The 23,220-nt window shown below is 41.2% G+C and overlaps 1 protein-coding gene across 2 annotated transcripts in view; it reads left to right on the top strand.

Moving 5' to 3' along the window:
• SLC7A2 (solute carrier family 7 member 2) overlaps positions 1-23,220 on the top strand; it is a 66,816-nt gene that overhangs the window by 21,054 nt on the left and 22,542 nt on the right. For both annotated transcript variants that reach the window (XM_069573325.1, XM_069573326.1), the window contains exons 2-3: positions 19,826-20,216; positions 20,657-20,812. In XM_069573325.1, coding sequence (XP_069429426.1) covers positions 19,841-20,216; positions 20,657-20,812 — 532 coding nt within the window. In that variant the 5' untranslated portion in view covers positions 19,826-19,840. The remainder of the gene's footprint in view (positions 1-19,825; positions 20,217-20,656; positions 20,813-23,220) is intronic.

Raw genomic sequence — 23,220 nt, 5'->3', positions numbered from 1 at the left:
ATACCCAAAAGGGAAGTTGAGGCCCAAGTGGGTAAGAAAGAATGCAGCTGCTTTAAACTAGCTCACAAAACAACAACAACAAGTGGCTCACAGTTTCAGACCTGGATGAATCACATCTTGCAATATTAAACTAATTTGTAGATATGAGTCTGGAGTGATATCTGTCATCTTGGAGGCACCCTGTACTCCAAGAAAGGGAGCACAGAAAGGAAAGAACCAGTAACCCTTGTCTTCAAAACAGAGACCAGTGCAGATCCTGGAAACCACAGATCAGGGAGCTGGATACAGTTCATCAGTGAAATTCTAGGACTGTGTGGTGCATTCTTGGGGAAAAAGAGACCACTTCCCAAAAGGCATTGTGAGTTCACCAAGAACAGTTATGCCTAACAGGCTCCATACCCACTTTTTAACCTATTACGAGAATGGTGGATTTTTAAAAGTTTAAGCATGACAATTAGCATTTTGGCAAAGCCTTTAATATCATGTGTTGTGATAACCTTGGGCTAAGCTGGAGAGAAATGTGGATCTCTAGTTGTTTGCACAATATCTTGAGATTGTTGCTGAACGAGTCGATAATGGCTTGGAGGGACATTGGTGGTGGCATGCCATGGTCCTGGGTCCTTCGCCCTGTCACATTGTTATCATTTACTTGGGTTAGGATAGAAGTCATGCTGGTTAAATTTGCAGTGACATGAAGATAGGTAAGATGCTTGATACTGTGATGGATAGATGTGTGTTACACAGAACCCCAAATAATATGAAACTTAAAATTCTGAACTGAGGTTTGAAAATAATCAGTGAAACAGAATGGAATCATGAAGACAGTCTATGTAGATGTCTTTGAGAAAAAAAGACCTGAAGGTTTCAGCTGACTACAAACCAAGTATGAGTCATTCATTCCGTGAACATATGTGTACTGACAGCTCTCCTCTCTATATTTCTATCGCTGTGAGTACACCGGGAATGCAGCGAATCGATAAAATAAAGACCTTGCTTTCCTTAGTGTAAAGGAATGTACTGGTTTCTGAGGGTTGCCATTAAAAAGTACCACAAACTGGGTGGCTTAAAGTAACCAAAAGAATGGGGATTTCCCTGGTGGTCCAGTGGTTAAGGCTCAGTGATTCCAGTGCAGGAGACCTGGGTTCAATCCCTGGGCAGGGAGCTAGATCCTGCATGCTGCAACTAAGACCCAGCACAGCCAAATTAAAACACAAAAAATAACAAAAAATGTATTGGCTCACATTTCTGGAAACGCCCAACTCAAGGTGGCAGCAGGGCTGTGCTTCTCTGAAACCTGGAGGGAAGAATCCCCCTTTGCCTCCTGGGGCTTTTGGTGATGGCTGTCAGTCCTTGGTGTGTCTTGGCTTGCAGCTCCGTCACTCCAGTTTCTGCCTCTGTGATCACATGGCATTCTTCACGTGCATTTGTGTCTCCACACAGCATTTTCTCCTTATAAGGACACCTCTGATACTGGCTTAATACTCACCCTGATGACTTCACCTGAACCTGATAACATTAGTGAAGACCTTGTTTCCAAATAAAGTCACCAAATGCGGCACCAGGGTTTAGGACTTCAACGTATCTTCTTTTTTTTTTTTCCTTCTTAATAGATTGAGCACAGTTCAACTCATCACAAGGAGTAAAACATATTCATCCAAGCAGTTGCATAGAATGATGATGGAGAAAAAGTGCCGCAAAGATGGAGTGCTGTGAGCACAGGTGATAGGGTGACCTTAGCTTGGGGGAGGGTGTCAGGGAGGACTGGGAGCTCTCTGGGCAAAGAGGAGAAAGAGTGAGTTCACGGAGAGAAGAGACAGCCATGCAGGGAGCCTGGAGCAGCAAGAGGCACAGAGTTCAGGGAAATGAAAGCTCAGTGCAGAGCAGGGGCATGAGGAGGGCGCAGGAGACGAGCTGAGAGACACCGAGGGGCCAGGCCCAGAAGAGCTCTGGGCATTCTGTTGCCATGGTGGAGGCAACTATTAAAACAAGAAGAGTAAGTATATAGAATGGAGGAAGATAGTAAATGAGACTCTGGGCTTGCTTGACTGAATGCGGACTGCTTTGTCTTGTCGGGAGGGCCATATTTTAAGTGAGTGTTTATCAGTGTGAGTGTTGTAGTTTGAATTACTGTATTTATCCACCTAGACAAAATCCCTGGGGTGATAGCCATTTGGAATTAGTTGAACCAGAAGACTTTCTGCCTTTATTCTTTGGGCAGAGTTAGACCAGTGGGTAGGAGGTACAGGAGGGCTCCATGAAAGGGAGGTCTTCCAGCAGTGGGAGGCACACAGGCTGAGAGCAGGAGGCTTGAGAATTATTTGCCGGAGGAGGATGGCCGAGGTACAAGGGATGATGCAGTGAAGGTGAGAAGGGGACTGTTTTCCTCTAAGGTCCCCTGTGCAGGAAGCCAGCCTTATCCGAGGATAAGAGGAAACCCAGTGAAGTATCCACTAGGGGCTCAGATGTGATGTTCAGATTCCTAAAGTCCATTTCCTCACACTTTATTATTAAAATTTTAAGAGCATTAAAAGGGCTTTGTCACTGGGAGATTATTAAATAAGTGAGTTCATTTAAAATATCTTTGTAACAGTGTTATGTATCAATTATTTGTTGTTCAGTCGTAAAGTTGTGTCCGACTCTTTGTGACTCCATGGACTGCAGCACACCAGGTCGCTCTGTCCTGCAGTGTCTCCTGGAGTTTGTTCAAGTTGATGTCCATTGAGTTAGTGATGATATCTAACCATCTCATTTCTGCCTCCCTCTTCTCCTTTTGCCTTCAATCTTCTCCAGCGTCAAGGTCTTTTCCAATTTTATATATATGTGTGTGTGTGTGTGTGTGTGTATCAGTTATATATCAAAGAAAAATTGGCAGAATTATTTAGATGCATTTACTTTTCCCGAGCCTCTGCTATTATTGCAAAAGTTATCCTTCACCTCACATCTTTGGTACAACTCTTTTATTCCTCTTCCTGATGTTCTCTCAGCTGCACTTACTTGACTTGTTCTGTCAAACTCATTTCTAGGGATCCGTTGCCGGTCCTTAGGCTGGCAATGGATCCTATTCAGAAGTGATGGTATGTAAATGTGTACATTCTGTTTTATACCATACAGGCAATATTGCCTTCCCTGGTGGAGAAGGAGCAGGAAGGCACGTAGGAGGACACAGCATGAACAAGTGTCCATTCCACCCAAGTGCCCTGGGACCCAGTCGCTTTTGGTGGCGGGGGTGGGGGTGGGGGGTCATAATCAAAGAATCTCAGACCAGCTGCCAAAAGTATATTTGTTTATTTATTTTTGAAGGCTAACAGTAGGTTATTTAATCTATTTCAATTGGAGGATAATTACTTTATATATCGCGATGGCTTTTGTCATACATCAACATGAATCAGCCACTGGTGCACATGTGTCCCCCCATCCTGAACCTCCCCCTCCCATCCCATCCCTCTGGGTTAGAGCACCGGCTTTGAACGCCCTGCTTCATGCATTGAACTTGCACTGGTCATCTATTTTACGTACAGTAATACACATTTTAGTATTATTCTCTCAAATCGCCCCACCCTTGCCTTCTCCCACAGAGTCCAAGAGTCTGTTCTTTACGTCTGTGTCTCTTTTGCTGCCTTGCATATAGGATCATCATTACCATCTTTCTAAATTCCATATATATGCATTAGTATACAGTACTGGTGTTTCTCTTTCTAACTTACTTCACTCTGCATAATGGCTCCAGTTTCATCCACCTCATTAGAACCGAATCAGATGTGTTCCTTTTTATAGCTGAGTAATATTCCATTGCATATATGTACCACAACTTCCTTATCCATTTGTCTGGTGATAGACATCTAGGTTGCTTTCATGTCTTAGCTGCAAACATATATTTAATAGGAATTTCCACATATACTTGTATCTCTTGAAGGACATCCAACTCACATTCGACATTAGCACTTCTCAAAATCTCTCCTTTCCTCCCCACTTTTCCCTCTGCCAGGTGGATTTTCTCTAGGCTGTAGGCTTTTCTCTTACTCCCAGCCCTTTATTACATAGACCAGCCTGCTTCTTAGCTTTACATTTGCCAACTGTATGGTGGATTTTTTCCTTCCCTGAGTCAAAAGGAAAGCTCAGGAGTGGACGGAAGAGGCAAAAAAAAGACCCTTCCTGCCACCTCTGAAGTAGCTCAGAAGGCCCAGGAACCGAACCCTCCCGAGGGGACAAGGGAGTGACCAGAAATAAATCTTATCACCTGTGTGTAGACAAGAGGGCAGTGTTCTAGGGACAGTCGGTGGACAAATTGGCTCACAGTATTCACGTGGAGGGTGGACGAGAGTAAGACGAGGGAAGGTGGGCTGAGAGCAGAGGACAGAGGGGTGATCTTGAAACCCAGGCTAGAGCATATGAGTTGGAGAAGTTGGCAGGAGGCCGAGATGATAGATTAGATACAGTCGATTTGAAGCATTAAAATTCAGCTCGTGTGGACCCAGAGGGATGGGGGAGGGAGGGAGGTGGGAGGGGAGGTTCAGAATGTGGGGACACGTGTATAGCTGTGTCATGTGGCCAATTCATGTTGATGTACGGCAAAAGCCACCATAATACTGTAATTATCCTCCAATTAAATGAATTTTTAAAAATTCTGTTCATTCTTCATATTTCATAATTCTCTTGTTACTTAGGAGTCTGCTGATACTTATAAACATTTCCAAGCACATTTTAAAATTACAGACACTGAATTCTCTTTGACCAAAATAATTCATCTACAAGTCTCTGCAAGGCATGGTTTCATTTAAAGTCAGGATTGGGAAATAACAGTGTTATGTTGGTTCTGAGATATTTTTGAAATATTCTCAGACCCAGCAGGAATCAGCCCCATATTGGCTATTTCTCTCTTTGCATCTTGGTGCGGAGTATTCTGAAGGTCAGATGAAATAGCTGTTTGCAAAGAAGCAGCAGGAGTGTGAGGTTGAAGGGTGTTTGTGTAATTTTCTCCTTGTTTTATTCTTCTTGTTTTAATACTCCAAGGGCACCATTGCCAGACTGTGGTACAGAGCCATTTTCAAGTTATTTTCCTTTTTAAAATTCTTCTTCTAAACTTAAGTCTTAGAGGCTTTGAATCCTGATGATGAAGGGCTGGCACTGTTGTAATTACTTTCTCTGAACACGTAATAGAAATGTTTTATTCAGATTTATTTGAAGCCAACATGAACTCCCAAACCTCTCAGCCAATAACAGTGTTTCCACCATCTGCCAAGATGCTAAGGATAAAAATCTCTGGTGATACATTGTTTCTGTATTTTAAAAAGTACAAAATCAGAACATGCTTTTCAAAGTTAAAAATATAGTTTCAAAAACAACTATTTTTTAAGAATGACTTAAGAGCAAAACCATAAGTGATGAGTACACTCAACATGGTATCCATCAAAATTTCTTGAACTTGAATTAAAAATGAATGTGAATTCCGGTTGAATTCCTTTTCTGCCACAGTTTGAGGGAAGGAATTTGGGGTAGCATGGAAACAAAAGTAGCTGAGTTCTAACAACTAAATTAGGTTTTTTGAGGAGGATGAGGGGTAAGTGAATTGAGAGGAATACTATGGCTGTTTGGAAAGAGACCAATTAGAAGAAACCAGAGTGTTCTAAAGGGCTTCTCAGTCCTTTGCCTTCAGACAAAAAGAGCTTTCTTGTACTTTAGCACACCTCCTAGGCCATGAATATGCTTCTAGCATTTTTAATCTGAAATTCAGCTACTTAATCCAGAAATAAGTCAAAATAAACTTGTTGAACAATGGCTCTTAGTCGACAGAAGTGTGGGTTCATCCAGGTCGTCTGGATTTGCTTGGCATCCTTGAGTTGATTCTAATTTCTGTGGACAGTGGATTATTAAGGTAATTGTGAGTATTTATTTCTTTTCAAAACATTTTGTTAGTGTTTATTAAATGGTTGTTTTTGAGAAGTAATAATGAATCACCTTCCTGTAAAGATGAGCAGCTGGAATGCCTGGTACTAAAGCTGACAACCACCTTAAAATGCAGTGGCATTTAGGAGGATCACTGAATTGTGGCAAAATTTGGTCAACAACAGTCAAAGATTTACAGGCTTAAACGTCAGCAATCTAGAGAGCACATTCATCTTGAATACCTTGTTGTGTGCAAACGTCACACCTAGACTTCCTGTATTTAGTTTTCTGACAGTTCAAAGAGATTGATGTGGAAATACATTGTAGGCGCATATATTTAAAGGTACTCTTTATTTTTTTGGATTTAGAATGGCAGCGCAAGTTTTAAATGGTGAAAACAAAAACAAAATAAAACTGTCCATGTATAAAGTTATACTGAAGTCATTCTGACATTACTTGTTCATCCCTTGTTGTGTTATCTTTAAACTACGTGCCATGTAAGGTTTGGATTTTGGAGCTTACAAATAAGAGCTCAAAGGTCAGTCGCCTAACCTAGAAACTTGTCTGCCTTGTCCCTTCCCATTCTCCTTCTTGATGCTTAAGGTGGAGATGCCCTTTCTCCTAATTGCAGCCCTTCAACCCAACACTACTCTCAGTCTTGCACATCTCAAGAAATTTGCTTTATCCATTCTCCCCGCTCTGGATTTCAAGCTCTCTTTCTCTTCTGGCGCTTTCCCATTGGCATCTAAACAGATTAAATTTCTTCTTAATGAGGATCTCCCTTGATCCCATGGACCCTTCAGGCCATTTGCTTGAAAAATCGAAATCCTTACTGACCATATCACTTTCATTTCCTCACTGCTTATCGTTTTGCAGCCCCTGCAACCTGGCTTACACCCCATGGCCCACAGAACCCTCACCTGTCAAGGTTGCCAAAGACTTCTTTATGGAGATCATAGTCTTTCGTTCATTTCAGACACTGACACTGAGGACACTTCCTTCTTGAAAGCTCACTTTTCTTTCAGGTCGAATCTTCTCTGGTTTCTTCAGCCTCTCTTGCCTCATTTCCTCCAGGAGCAGTGATGGTGGTGGTTTTTTGTCTTCTCCTTCCCCCCGCCCATTCCTTAAACGTGTGCATCTTTGGTGTTTCACTCCCTTCCCTCTCCTGTACTGTCTCTCCCTGCGTGATACTGTCAATGTAATTACCATCTCTATGCTGATCCTTCTCAGATCTCCTGTCTTCTGGGCTCTGCTGAGGTTTGCTGAGACCATATGGCAATTCCACACATTTCTTAAAATCACAGTGGTCCAAAAGCACCTCCTTCTTTGCTTATTCCTCTTTTAAATGAAGGTCACACAAACTGTCCAGCAGCTCTGCCGCAGATCCACACAGTCCCCAGCGCCCGCATCCTCCACCTCCTCAGTGGCTCTGTAGTCCACCCGTTTCTCTTCATGATGCTGCCTTTACCCTGGAGCTCGTCACAGACCCTCTTGCCTACATCATCCCAGTGGCCTGTTTGCCCTTCCCCTCAACTCCAGTTTTGGTCTTGCTCATCCCTTCCCTATAACACAATGAGAGCACAGTTGTCAAGTTGTGTATCTGACTTAAAGTTCTTCAGTGCTCTTGTGGTCAAGTCCAAGCTCCCTGCATGGCCTGGGTACCCCTCCTCCCCTCTAGCTTCCCCCAGCCCCTGAGCTCTGTGTGTGTACAGCCACTCTCTGTGCGTCTGAATTTTCTGCTCCCTTTGCTCAGAGCACTCATCATCACCCCTACTCCCCCCCAACCTCCTTCTCACCACATCTTCAGATGGCTCCATCCATCTCATCCCTTCAGAGGTCTCAGGGTAGACACAGCTCTCCAGGAAAGCACCTGTGACCACCTGAATCCACCCCCTCCATGGCCCCCCTCCCCTTGAGCAGAAGCCTTTGCTTGGTGATATTGAACTGGCCACTGTCTGCGCCTCCCACCCCACTGTAAGTGCCATGAGGGGAGGAATTGTGGCAGCCTGTTCAGGTGGTTTCACACCTAGCGGTGTGCACTGAAGTATTTGTGGAACTAATAAGATAGCAGAAGTGCTTTTAGGAAATTTTCTTTTTTTTTTTTTAACAAAAAATAACCCTCTAACATCAACATTAAGGAAAGTGAAAAAGCTGGCTTTAAACTCAGCATTCAAAAAACTAAGATCATAGCATCTGGTCCCATTCCCATCACTTCATGGTAAATAGATGGGGAAACAATGGAAGCAGTGACAGACTATATTTTCTTGATTTTCAAAATCACTGCAGACTGTGACTGCAGCCATGACATTAAAAGACACTTGCTCCTTGGAAGAAAAGCTGTGACAAACCTAGACAGTGTATTAAAAAGCAGAGACATTACTTTGCCATCAAAGGTCTGTCTAGTCAAAGCTGTGGTTTTTCCAGTAAGTCATGTATGGATGTGAGTGTTGGACCATAAAGAAGGCTGAGCTCTGGGGAATTGATGCTTTTGACCTGTGGTATTGAAGAAAACTCTTGAGAGTCCCTTTGACTGCAGGGAGATCAAACCAGTCAGTCCTGAAGGAAATCAGTCCTGAATATTTATTGGAAGAACTGATGATGAAGCTGAAGCTCCATTATTTTGGCCTCCGAATGAGAAGAGCTGACTCATTGGAAAAGACCCTGTTGCTGGGAAAGATTGAAGGCAGGAGGAGAAGGGGATGACAGAGGACGAGATGGTTGGATGGCATCACTGACCTGATGGACATAAGTTTGAGCAAGCTCCGGGAGTTGGTGAAGGACAGAGGAGCCTGCCGTGCTGCAGTCCATGGGGTCACAAAGAGTTGGACATGACTAAGTGACTGAACAACAGCAAGAACATTAAGGTCTTAAGACCAAGAGAGCTTGGGAGACTTCTCTTCTGTGATACAGGAAACTCTGAAACCCTCTTGTGCATGATAAAATATTTCCAGTGCTCCCGTCATTCATCTTGCCTTCGTAAGGCGAATAATTGCCCCACTTCTGGCTTACTACTATGATTTATTGGTGATCAAAATGTTTTAAACACCTTTGGTAAGTGCTGTAGAGCCCTTGTTTGCTGTTTCTGGGACTTTGACAAGGTGGAGGATGTTTCTCCCTTAGAAGTGGGCACTGGAGAAATAGTGGTAACAGGAACCCAAGTTGGATGTACGTTTAAGAATAGGTTGTCTCTGCCTTATATAAAGTCACCTCTTGCAGGTAGAGGGTGTATATGTCTGTGGGTATGCATAAAGAATGGGCCTAACACACATTAAACTCTATGAGCACCTTATTGGAGAAATATCTAAACAAATATAAGTTATTCCATCAGGACACCAGCTCTGGGAAAGAAGAGGGATTATAGGAAACCCACGGGGAATGGCAGGAGGTAGTAATTTTGAAGAGATGAAATTGGAAGTAGCGTTGGTAGAGTCAGCGCAGCCTGATACCACCTTGACCTTCAACAGTTGCAGATCTTTGTCAGTAAAGTGATGTCTCTGCTTTTTAATATGCTGTCTAGGTTGCTGATAGCCTTCTTTCCAAGAAGCAAGTGTCTTTTAATTTCATGGCTGCGGTCACGATCCACAGTGATTTTGGAGCCCAAGAAAATAAAATCTGTCACTGTCTCCACTTTTTCCCCTTCTATTTGCCATGAAGTGATGGGACTGGATGCCATGATCTTGGCTTTTTGAATGTCGCATTTAAAGCCAGCTTTTTCACTCTCTCCTTCACCCTTATCAAGAGGCTTTTCAGTTCCCCTTTGCTTTCTGCCATTAGAGTGGTATCATCAGCATATCTGTGGTTGTTGATATTTCTTACAGCAATCTTGATTCTAGCTTGTGGTTCATCCGGCCTGGCATTTCACATGATGTGTTCTGCATACAGGCTGGCAATGTACAACCTTGTTGTACTCTTTCCCAATTTTGAACCAGTCTGTTGTTCTATGTCTGGTTCTGTTGCTTCTTGACCCGCATACAGATTTCTCAGGAGACAGGTCAGGTGCTCTGGTATTCCCATCTCTTGAAGAATTTTCCGTAGTTTGTTGTGATCTGCACAGTCAAAGGTTTCATGTAGTCAGTGAAGCAGATGTTTTTCTGGAACTTCCTTGCTTTCTCCACAATCCAGCAGATGTTGGTAATTTGATCTCTGATTCTTTTGTCTCTTTGAAACCCAGCTTGTACATCTGAAAGTTTTCAGTTCACGAACTGCTGAAGCTTAGCTTTAAGGTTTTGGAGCATAACCTTACTAGCATGTGAAATGAACACAATTGCGGTAGTTTGAACATTCTTTGGCATTGCCCTTCCTTAGGATTGGAATGAAAACTGACCTTTTCTAATCCTGTGGCCACTGCTGAGTTTTCCAAATTTGCTGACATATTGAGTGCAACAGTTTAACAGCATCATTTTAGGATTTTAAATAGTTTAGCTGGAATTCTGACAGCTCCACTAGTTTTGCTCATAGTAATGCCTCCTAAGGCCCACTTGACTTCACACTCCACAGTGTATGGCTCTTAAGTGAGTGACCACACCATCGAGATTCTCTGGGTCATTAAGATGTTTTTGTATAGTTCTTCTGTATATTGTCACCTCTTCCTAATTTCTTCTGCTTCTGACAGATCCTTGCTGTTTCTATCATTTATCATGCCAGTCCTTGCATGATATGTTCCCTCGATGCCTCCAGTTTTACCGAAGAGATCTCAAGTCTTTCCAGTTCTGTTGTTTTCCTCTATTTCTTTACATTGTTCATTTTCGAAGGGCCTTTTCTCTCTCCATGTTATTCTCTGGAAATCTCTGCATTCAGTTGGGAATAGCTTTTTCCTCTACCCTTGCTTTTCACTTCTCTTCTTCCCTCAGATATTTTTAATGCCTCCTCAGACAACCACTTTGCCTTCTTGCATTTCTTTTTCTTTGGGATGGTTTTGGTCACCACCTCCTCTACACTGATAGGCATGTCTGTCCGATAATTCTTCAGGCACTCTGTTTACCAGATCTAATCCCTTCAATCTATTTGTCACCTCGACTTTATATTCATATAGGATTTGATTCAGATCATACCTGAATGGCCTAGTAGTGGTTTTCTCTACTTTCTTCAACAAACATTAGCTATTTTTATTAGCATAGTACTTCCTAGAGTAGTGATGGGTGTGAAGTAACTTTGGAAAGGGTATCTCTCCATATTTGCAATGGTATGTATAGGGTGACTGGTCTTAGCCAAGGACACTCCTTCAGTGGCTGCTTGGGGAGTGGGAACAGGTGGTACCCTCTGGCATTTGTAGTGATTTATTAGCCCAAGATTGCTCAGCCTTAATGGGACCTAACGTGCCTGGGGCTGCAGTGAGCCACCAAGATCCTTGACTGGGAGCAGGGTGCTGACTGGGTAATACTCTGTTTAAAGCTGCTGAAGGTTCTGTTTCCTCTTTTCCTTTTTCAAAAAATTTCCCCTCTTCTCCAACCCTAAAGACAAATTTGGTCACAGTTCTTTAACTTGTGCTGTGCCTATTTCAATGAGACAGCAAGGTAAGCCACATTCATGTAGTTTGGTGGTTTAATAAAGCTAAATGGATTGACATCTTTTAAAACACCAGCTGCCTTTACAAACTAGAATTCCACATCAGCTGTTTGCATCTTGGATGTCCTTTGCAAGATGCTTGTCTGTATCTGGATTCTGTGTCAGAAATTTTGAAGCAGTTTAACTTCTGAGTATTATGGATTTGATGTAAAAGGGGAGAAAACATAAATGTTACTGCTGTAGTGGTTGTGACTTTGTAGTGGTCTCACTTGTGTCTTTTATTTGTGTGCACCTATCTCTAACAAAGCTAGTGGAGATGATGGAATTCCAGCTGAGCTATTTCACATCCAAAAGATGATGCTGTTAAACTGCTGCAAAAAACTCAGCAGTGGCCACAGGACTGAAAAAGGTCAGTTTTCATTCCAATCCCAAAGAAAGGCAATGCCAAAGAATGCTCAAACTACTGCACAGTTGTACTCATTTCACATGCTAGCAAGGTAATGCTCAAAATCCTTCAAGCTAGACTTCAACAGTATGTGAACTGAGAACTTCCAGATGTACAAGCTGGATTTAAAGAAGGCAGAGGAACCAGAGGTCAAATTGCCAAACCAGACTCCATTGGATCATAGAAAAAGCAAGGTAATTTTAATTCCAGAGAAACATCTACTTCTGCTTCATTGATGATGCTGAAGCATTTAACTGTGTGGATCACAACAAACTGAAAACTTCTTGAAGAGTTGGGAATACCAGACCACCTTACCCTGCCTTCTTAGAAATCCGTATGCAGGTCAAGAAGCAACAGTTAGAACCAGATGTGGAACAATCGACTGGTTCAAAATTGGGAAAGGAGTATGTCAAGGCTGTGTATTGTCACCCTGCTTATTTAACTTCTATGCAAAATACATCATGCGAAAAGCCAGGCTGGATGAGTCACAAACTGAAATCAAGATTTCTGGAAAAATATCAATAACCTCAGATAACAGATGACACCACCTTTATGGCAGTAAGTGAAGAGGAACTAAAGAGGCTCTTGATGCGAGTGAAAGAGGAGAGAGAAAAATCTGGCTTAAAGGTCAGCATTCAGAAACCTAAGATCCTGGCATCCATTCCCATCACTTCATGGCAAATAAATGGGGAAACAATGGAAACAGTGACAGATTTTATTTTCTTGGATTCCAAAATCACTGTGGACAGTGACTGCAGCCATGAAATTAAAAGATGCTTGCTCCTTGGAAGAAAAGCTATGACCAACCTGACAGTATATTAAAAAGCAGAGATGTTACTTTGCTGAGAAAGGTACATGTAGTCAAAGCTATGGTTTTTCCAGTAGTCACGTATGGATGTGAGAGTTGGACCATAAAGAAGGCTGAGCAATGAAAAATTGATGCTTTTGAACTGTAGTGATGAAAAAGACTCTTGAGAGTCCCTTGGACTGCAAGGAGATCAAACCAGTCCATGCTAAAGGAAATCAGTTCTGAATATTCATTGGAAGGACTGATGCTGAAGCCAAAACTCCAATATTTAGGCCACCAATGTGAAGAGCCAACTCTTTAGAAAAGACCCTGATACTGGGAAGGATTGAAGGCAGGAGGAGAAGGGAATGACAGAGGACAAGATGGTTGGATGGCATCACCAGTTCAACGGACATGACTTTGAGCAAGCTCTGGGAGATGGTGAAGGACAGGGAGCCTGGTGTGCTGTAGTCTTTGGGGTCACAAAGAATCTGACACAACTGAGCAACAGGACAGCAACAACCTATTTGGAGAAAACTTTGGAGGAAGATACTGTTTAGAAAATTTTATTTGGAGAAAAGCTAAGTTCTGCACCTAATTTAAGTGAAAGCTTGTTTTCATTTTCCAGAAAAATAAAGGTTTTAGATTTGAATGCAAAAGTTGTTTTTTTTTTAACCTATCAGAGTGAACAGTTATCATTTCTGATCATTTATTCTTTAATATTTATTTATTTGACTGAATCAGATCTTAGTTGTGGCATGGGACATCTTTTGTTGCAGCTTCTGTCTAGTTGTGGCACTCAGGCTTAGTTACTCTGTGGGATGTGGGATCTTAATTCTCCAACCAGAAATCAAACTCAATTCTCCTGCATTGGAAGGTGGATTCTTAAGCACTGGATGCCCAGGGAAGTCTGATTATCTTTTATCCTGCATTGTACTTTTGGTGTATCTTTATGAGAAATTAATCCTTTAAAAGTAAGAGGAATGAGAGAAAAAGCAGTAATTCCATGGTATTATGTTCGTATCTTTTTTTCCTCTCTTTAACTAATTTATTTAACCTACAGTAAAATTTGAAAATTTTTTTGCACTTTAAAGTTATAGAAATGTACTTGATGTTGAGTTTGGGGATTGCAAACCTAAAAGCTCTAGTTCAGAGACAACACACGCATACACAGTGGGGCTAAGTTCCCAGGCTTACATGGTTTAATTCCTTTTTTACTATCAGGCCAAAAATAGAAAGTACTGATATCTCACCAGGAAACTAGCAGCTCAAGTGAGGAAGGGAAATTTGGTTCTAATTCGGATGAGCTAATTTGTTGAGGATTTGCTGGAATGCCTGCTCTGCCAGGTTGCCACAACTACTTTCTCCTGTAAGATTTATTGTCAGGGCCTGTAATACTGATACCAAGGATTAAGTTTGAATTTTTAGCTTTTATTTAGAGGAGGAGAGCAAAGATTCACTTCTGTGCAGCTCAGTGCTGCATCAAACTTTTGGACCAAAGTGGAAATCCAGGATCAACTCTTGACTGTAATTAGCACATTTTTGAAGGATTTCTGTGGTTAATTGAAATGAGGTCTGCTCTATGGCATTGTGATATTATCAGGGTAGGGAATTTACTTGACCTAAAATTCTACATGGTCAAGTTTCCAACCTGGATGGAAGAAGTTTGAGAAGTACATAAATAATTCCAAGTTGCTGAGGAAGGGATTTAGCTTAATGGCAAGAATTCATAGGGGCTCCACCAGGGGGTTAGATATCTAGAAACTGTCATGCTTAGGGTAGGGGATGGAGGTAGGGACTCAGGAAGGTCTCACTTGTATCCTCAGGCTCATTAAATCCAGAGACATTACTGCTGCCTAAGCTGTCGCAGAGCCCTCTAAGCCTTTCCTCTGGCTAGTTAAGTTTTCAGATCTCAGCTAGTATGTGCATATCTTATTCCTCAGTAGAGAGGCCACTCACTACTGAGGCCTCACATCATGTACGGATGTGAGGGTTGGACCATAAAGAAAGCTGAGTGCCAAAGAATTGATGCTTTAGAACTGTGGTGTTGGAGAAGACTCTTGAGAGTCCCTTGGACTGCAGTGGGATCAAACCAGTCAATCCAAAAGGAAATCAACTCTGAATTTGGAAGGACTGTTGCTGAAGCTCTAATACTTTGGCCACCTGATGCAAAGAACTGACTCTTCAGAAAAGACCCTGATGCTGGAAAAGATTGAGGGCAGGAGGAGAAGGGGGCAGCAGAGGATGAGCTAGATGGATGGTATTACTGACTTAATGGACATGAGTTTGAGCAAACTCCAGGAGATAGTACAAGACAGGGAAGCTTGGCATGCTGCAGTCCACAGGGCCACAAAGAGTTGAATGTGACTTGGCAACTGAACAACAACAGAGAGGCCACTGTCTTAGAAATTAGTAAAATAAGCAATTATTGAAGAAAAATACATGTCTGTTTCTAGTGTCACCAAAATAATTTGTGACCTTATAGAAATGTTGATTAGGACTTCTGTATTCCAAGGTTCAGGTCATGGTTATGAGTGTCATATGGGCCTCTTCCCAAAGTCTAGGATCATTGTCCTCTACTGTATTTTATGTAGGTTTCCTACTCAGTACCAATCCTGGTATTAATAGCAATAGCTGACAGTGGATATGTTGGTTTGGATCATTTTCTGCTCTTGGAAAAATTGTGTGCCCTCCAGACCAAATAGGATCACCTTCAAAATTCCTGCATGTTTTCCCTGCATATCTGTTTGCTGATGAGACAACATACCGGAGCCCCGGCAGGGACAGTAAATGCAGACAGGTGTCAGAGAACAAGTGTGAGTGGATTTTTTTCATCAGTGAAAAAACCTTCTAGAAATGAGAGTAAGGTTATCATAACCATTTTACAACAGGAACGTATCTTTTAAAATATTTTAAGGAAAAGGTATTAAATTTTCAAAAGTAAGTATCAAATTATATTACGTTAGACACAAGTATCTTATTTTTTCTCATTCCTCTGTTGCCACTGTACTTTCTATATCAGCATGTTTCCACAAAAACAGATTTTACAAAATAATGGGATTCTTTTTTTCTTTATTGACTAAGCAGTATATTATACACCTGCTAGAATTTAATAAATGTTTATCTAATAATGATTCATTAAATTGATCCAGTACAGTCTTACATTGGTTTTTTTCCATCTTGTTATATTTCTGCAAAGTTGGTTTTGAGTTAGCTTTTGCAATCAGTATTTTATCAGTTGTGCGTAGTTAAGACTGTTTGCAAAGGACATTGCATAATCTGTCAACTCAGAGAAGAGTTTCTGACGTCTGCATTTCTGTTACTGAAAAGCAAATGAATGCTTGACATGTGGCAGCTTGGTTTTATTCCCTCAGGGCAGCATAGGAAAACTGAATGTGAAATTGGAGAGAGGCAGTAGCAGTCAGGTCTTCACTGATTAAAGCTTTATGTCTCTGTAAACAGTTCTGCTTCCCATGTAATCTGGAGTGAATTAAGTTCAGTTTTATATTGATAAGACGAGGATCATTCACTTATTCAGTTTGGGCAATTTACTGAAAAAAAGTTTTCCCTGTTTTTAGCATTTCAAAGAAAGTTTGTTTATTGGTTGACTTGCTTATTCTTTTTTATGTTTATGTTATTCTGTGTTTACTAGAGTTAGAAGTTTCAAACCAACATGGTGACCATACTACCAAAGGAGGGATTAGAAATAAATAACAGCTCACCTACAATCCTATCCTTCTCTTTTTAGTTTTTTTTTGCTTCCTTCCAAATTCCTTTGCAATAGTTTTAAAATTTGTCTTTTATTCATAATATTGGATACTAATCACTTTATCAAGAGAGTGTTTTATTTGTGTGTGTGTTAGTCACTCAGTGATGTCCAGCTCTTTGTGACCCCACGGACTGTAGCCCACCAGGCTCCTCTGTCCATGGGATTCTCCAGGCAGGAATACTTGAGTGGGTTGCCATTGCCTTCTCCAGGGGATCTTCCCAACCCAGGGATTGAACCCAGGTCTCCCACATTGCAGTAAGGATATTGTTTGAGCTACTTGGGAAGACCTGTATCTTGTTTAGTTAATGACTAATAGGTATGCCTCATTCTGTCTATCAGCTGTTTCCTAGAGTTGTGTATGAATTGTCCAATTTTCATATGATTCTTAAATCATTACTAAAATTCACCAGTGGGTCTCCATTTCTGAGTACTTTTTAGTTGGCAGTTGTTCCTACTTCTTGATCTTTGCACGACTCTTGTGTAAAAACACTTAAATGGTACCGAAGGTCAGCATTTAGTAAATATCTTCAGTTCTCCTCCTCCTGCCTCAGTTGGCCTTTGTATAACTTCAGCTTTTTACTTGATTTTTCTTTAAGCAAGACACTTCTCTCCCTTATCTTCTAGATGTGTTATAATAGAAATAGTTATTTAAGGACTACCTACGGGTAGAAATTGATACACATTTGACTTATGGAAGTTTGATAGATTTTGACTTTGGAGCGGAAATATTGGCAAATTGAAGATATCATCTGTATTTGTGAATTTTTCAGCAGCTATTTGTGAGATGTCATGCTTGGCACTCCTTCAGGTGTTTTGGAAGATGCTGATGTATAAAACTTTATTTTACATCAAGGAACTTTTCACTCATTTTTGTTTTTCTCTTTGTTTTTTTTTTCTATATCCTTTGAATCAGCCACTTTCAACATCAAACTTTCAAACATTGTATTTATATTCATGAATGAATAATGTTGAATGAGTTAGCTTTTTATACTAGAGTTAGCGTGAAACTGGATTATTCACATCCCAGAAATTTGTTCTCTTACAAGCACAAGTCATTGAGATTCAGTATAGAAAACATGGGGCTTCCCAGGTGGCCTAAATGGTAAAGAACCCACCTGCCAGTGCAGGAGACATGAGAGACGTGGGTGTGATCCTTGGATCAGGAAGACCCCCTGGAGGAGGGCATGGCACCCCACTCCAGTATCTTGCCTGCAAAATCCCATGGCCAGAGGAGCCTGGCGGGCTACGGTCCATAGGGTCACAGTGAGTTGGACACGACTGAAGTGATTTAGTAAGCATGAACAGAGGTATTTTATTATTTTTAGTATTTTTAAATGAAATACATTTTAATAATAGTTTTCTTTTATGGACATTAAGCTGAGGAGTGTTGGATAGAAAACTCCAGGTTCCTCAGAGAAGTTGTCATGCTGTGATCTCATGAGTTTAGGTTATTGACAGTGATTATAATGAGATTGAAGGGATAACATTCAATCTCTGTAGACCACTGTGCAGTAGAATTGGTAAACATGACTCTGAACTTCTAAAAGTTAAATATATTTAATTTTATTGACCGAGAAGCTGCATATACTATTATATTTCCTATTCTTAAGTTATTTCCTAGTCTGCTGAGTTATATGTCTTCATAGACAAGGCCATATATGGCCTTTTAATTTTTATATTTATTTGCACATAAGCTGTACATATTCATTGGAGATAAATTTAGAAACACATATTAGCAATATAATACATATTGTATGAAATACATAGAAGTAAAAATTAGCCTTCCACCCAAAGATCATTACTGTTAACATTTTGGTATATTGTACTTCAGACTTTTTACTGTAATATATGTATTTTTTGCCTTACTCAATCCATGTTTTGTTTTTCAGTGTTAGATTATTGGGAGCTGTAAGGTGTGGGGAGTAAGACTTTCTATCTACCTCATTCATTCCATTTAAAAAAAAACATAGCATACTTGGCATGGACTTTGGCTTTATTTACTTAGAGATTGCAAGTAAATATAAATAAACGTGTCGATTACAAATCCATACTTTAGGCATAATTGAATAGCAGTTTTATTTTAAAATCTCTAAGCATGTTTGGGGCTTCCCTGGTGGCTCAGTTGATAAAGAATCTGCCCACAATGCAGGAGACCTGGGTTCAATCCTGGGTTGGGAAGATCCCCTGGAGGAGGGCATGGCAACCCGCTACAGAATTCTTGCCTGGAGAATCCCATGGCCAGAGGAGCCTGGTGGGCTACAGTCTGTGGGTTGCAGAGAGTCAGACATGACTGAGCGACTAAGCACAGCATAGCACACAAGATGTTTTGGGGGAAATTTTTTAATTCTAAAAGGTTCAAGTAGCTCTACATTTAAATGAAATAGAATGAAATGAAAGCAGAGCTCACAAGTAATTGATAAAGCTGTAGACCACATAATGATGATATTTTCCCCTGCTTTTAGGCCTTAACTAGACTATAAGTCCTGTAAAGCTAGAGGCCGTTCCTGTGTTCCACATAATTCTAGACATAATCTTAGTGCAATCCCTGGAGTGTAATAAGGCCTAAAAAATGTGAGTTCAAGAAATGATTGAAGAAAAGACAGAGAAACAAAAAGATGAGGTGATTTACTCCTTTGCTTGCTGCAAGGATAAATGAGGTATCTCTTGGAATTTATTTCTATTGACATAGCTTTAAAAATTGTAGCAACAGGGACTTCCCTGGCCCTCCAGTGGTTAGGAATCCATGCTTCTAATGCAGGGAATGTGGGTTCAAATCCTAGTTGAGGAAATAGCATCCCACATGCCAAGCAGCCAAAAGGCAAAACAAACAAAAGACACAAAAACAAACAAAAACCTGTGTAAAAGTTTCTATCCCAACATGCTCTAACTAAATTTTCAAATATAATTATCTATTAAAAATTGCAATAGCAAACAAAAATGGCAAATCCTTTTAATCACCCAAGGTTCCAATTCCTTTGCTCCCCAAATAAGCGACTTGTGGCAGTCCTAAAAGGCCACATGAAAGAGCACTCAGAAAATCACAGCTTGGGCTTATTGCTTCCCAGGTGGCACGAGTGGTAAAGACCCACCAGCCTACCAGGGCAGGAGACTCGGGTTCTATCCCTTCAGAGATGTGGGTTCGATCCCTGGGTTGGGAGGATGCCCTGGAGAAGGAAATGGCAGCCCTCTCCAGTATTCTTGCCTGGAGAATCCCATGGACAGAGGAGCCTGGCGGGCTACAGTTCGTGGGGTCTCAAGAGTCGGACACGGATGAAGTGACTTAACACAGTGTATTTAACCCTCCTGACTGCCCCCAGGCCACACCTCCAGCATCAAGTTAAGAGCAAGCAGGTGCCACAGCTGCCGGGAAGCTGGGCAGGGAACCTGGAGAGAGGACTCCAGACCAGCTTTTAACACTGTCCCTTCTCTTCCTCAGGTTGCCATCTTCAGAATGATTCCCTGCAGAGCAGCGCTGTCTTTTGCCCGATGTCTGGTCCGGAGGAAAATCGTCACTCTGGACAGTTTAGAAGATACCAAACTGTGTCGCTGCCTATCCACCATGGACCTCATCGCCCTGGGGGTGGGGAGCACGCTGGGTGCTGGGGTCTACGTGCTGGCCGGGGAGGTGGCCAAAGCGGATTCTGGCCCCAGCATCGTGGTCTCCTTTCTCATTGCTGCGCTGGCTTCCGTGATGGCAGGTCTTTGCTATGCGGAATTCGGGGCCCGAGTTCCCAAGACTGGGTCTGCCTACTTGTACACTTACGTTACTGTTGGAGAACTGTGGGCCTTCATCACTGGCTGGAATCTCATTTTATCTTATGTGATAGGTATGTTTCCAGAAACTGAACCTAATTGGTTAGGATGGTAGAAATAGCATTCCTGAGGCAGTGGCCTTAGGTTTCTACGTAGCGTCTGCTTTAACTAGCGCCCAGGTGATCTGAGTATATCACTTACTCCCTGTGTCTCATTTTTCTGATCTCTCAGTGACTCCTAATTGCAAAATTCGGTGATTCTGCTTTTTTCCCTGAATATGTCTCTTGTGAGCTTAAAAATCTGTTTCTTAAAAGACAACAGTTCCTTAATGCAAGTAAAGTTACCTGATTCCACAGTTACGGACTTGAGCATTTGCTTGCTATTGTGAGATAATGTTATATGTGTTGAGAATGTTCAATTCTGTCTGAACTAACTCATGTTTATCCTAGAATAGAGGAGTACAAGATGGTAGTAATTTTCTCCCACTGACCTTGTATATTCTGTGGTTTGAAAGGAACATCAAGCGTTGCAAGGGCGTGGAGTGGCACTTTTGATGAACTTCTTAGCAAGCAGATCGGTCATTTTTTCCGGACATACTTCAAAATGAATTATACTGGCCTTGCAGAGTATCCAGACTTTTTTGCTGTGTGCCTTATATTACTTCTTGCAGGTAAGAAACCAGTTACACTTCTCCCTAAGGTGAGCCAGATTTGTTGTCCCAGGAAAATAGGTTACCACTGAATTTTGGACCAAAGTGCCAGGGCTAGGCAAGATATTTACACACAGAAGTCACTGTTGGAGATCTGTGGGCCTCGTCACTACCTAGAATCACATTTTGTCTTATGTGATAGGCATGTTTCAAAAATAAATCTAGGGCCTCCCTCGTGGGTCAGTGGTAAAGAATCCACCTACCAATGAAGGAGACATGGGTTTGATCCCTGGTCTGGGAAGATCCCATATGCCATAGAAGAACTAAGCCCATTTGCCACAACTTCTAAGCTTGTGCTCTAGAGCCTGGGAGCCAGAGCTCCCGAGCCCTTGTGCTCTCGAGCAACAAGGGAAGCCACCGCAATAAGAAGCTGACACACTGCAACTAGAAAGTAGCCCACACTCACCACAACTAGTGAGAAGCCTGTGCAGTGACAAAGGCCCAGCACAGCCAGTAAATAAATAAAACTATATATATATACACACACACAAAGAAATCTAAATTATACGGAACTGTAGAAATAGTATTGGTACTTCTGAAATAAATGATACCTGGAAGGCACTAAATAATCAGATAAGGTACATCAATTTTATATGAATTGGAGATTTGCGGAAATGGCCACAAAGTTTCAAAATAAGGAAGAATGTAAAATTGGGGCATTATTTCATCTTGTCAGTTACAACTAAAGATGTTTGCAAGCATACTGTTTCTAGAAGAAATTCAGTCTTTGTGTTTATGCCTATAGAATGTAGACATCTGGTTGAAAAGGGAGCGTATTGAAACTACCTGTCATTTTTTTGAGGCAGACATTATGTAAACAAACACACTTGATGCTAGAATTTTCCCATTTTCATCAGTTGTATAGCATAGTGGTTTAGAAAGGCAGAGGATTTAGAATGAAGAGTGACCAGGTTTTCAGTTCTGCTCTGCCACTTCCTATCTGTGGAACACTGGATGACTTAATCCTTCCATGACTTAGTTTGTTCATCCATAAAATGAGGATGTCAGTGTTTATCTTGTGCAGGCTTCTTGCTTGATGCATAGTAAGCACATATGCATAGTAAGCATAGATGGCAGGCAGTTTCATTTTGTAGACATAGCTCACCCCTGCCTGATACTTGTTTTAATTATTTGAACATTTTCTATTTTGATTGTCATTCTACCTTGTACTCCTGCTAAACCCATCAAGCATTGCACTAAGAATAAAGTTCATGTTTGTTTCTACTTTCTGCTTGATATACTCTTGCATTCCTGTCCAACCTTATCTCGAGCTACTTTCTCCTTCTCTTTCTATAATTTTTCCATGTATACTTTTATATAATTAAGGAGCTTCTCTGGCAGTCCAGTGGTTAAGACTTAGCCTTCCAGTGCAGGGGTTGAGGGTCTGATCCCTGGTTGGGGAAGGTAAGATCCGACATGCCTCATGGCCAAAAACATAAAGCATAAAACAGAAGCAACATTGTAACAAATTCGATGAAGATTTTTTTAAAAAATGGTTCATATCAAAACATGTTTTAAAAATTATATAATTGAAAATAGCTTTGCCCCTTAAAATGTTAGCCGTTAATTTGATGTTTTATGTAGGGACAGGGTTAGTGACATGAACAAAATTTATAGGTCCTAATTATCTGATATTTTCTTCCTAATGTGAGAAAAAATTGCATCAGTGGTTTTTCCACAGGTGATAGGCTTTGTTTGTTTTGGTTTCTCAGCAGCCTAGTAACATTAAATTACTTACATCACGCTTTATTTAGGGATGGTTTCGGTGACCTTAAATATTCAGCTTTAATCTCTAATGATGAGAAGCATGTTGCTGTGACGCGGTTCCCGTCATTAAGCTCCGTGCAGGACTCGGGCCTTGGCTTGCATCTTGCGTCCTGAGTTCATCAAGCATCAAGCCTTTCTTTCAGGATAGGCCAAGATTGCAGGCTGACTTTGTTCTTAGAAACTTTGAAGACCAAAACCTCCTGCTGTAATCTTTATTCATATTGCAATGTCAGTTGTCTTACCAACTAAGGCTGTTGTTTTTATTAATGATAGCAGGGAAGCATAGGCAGGATTTCAAGAGGTGACTAGTCTACTGGCCGGAGCTGGGGCTTTGAGAATGAGAGCACGCTTAGGGTATTGGGAAACAAAACCTGGAGGTGGCTTTGTTATTTTCCGAAGTCTATAGCAGCATTGTGTGTATTTCCAAGGTGTATAGTTGTATAGTGTTTCCTAATCTGACAGACAATTGCAGAGTCAGTCAGTATACTGAGAGAGTCAATAATTATACTGACCATACAGTTTTCCTTTATGTTGCTAATACAGTTGTATTCTTGTATAATTCTGGGGATGAAATTCAGCATTCTCATCTCTACTTGTATAAT

Source organism: Ovis canadensis, chromosome 26 (genome assembly GCF_042477335.2).
Source record: "Ovis canadensis isolate MfBH-ARS-UI-01 breed Bighorn chromosome 26, ARS-UI_OviCan_v2, whole genome shotgun sequence".
Classification (NCBI taxonomy): Eukaryota; Metazoa; Chordata; class Mammalia; order Artiodactyla; family Bovidae; genus Ovis; species Ovis canadensis.
Note: the sequence above shows the minus strand (reverse complement) of the source record. Positions and strands in the feature narration are given on the sequence as shown.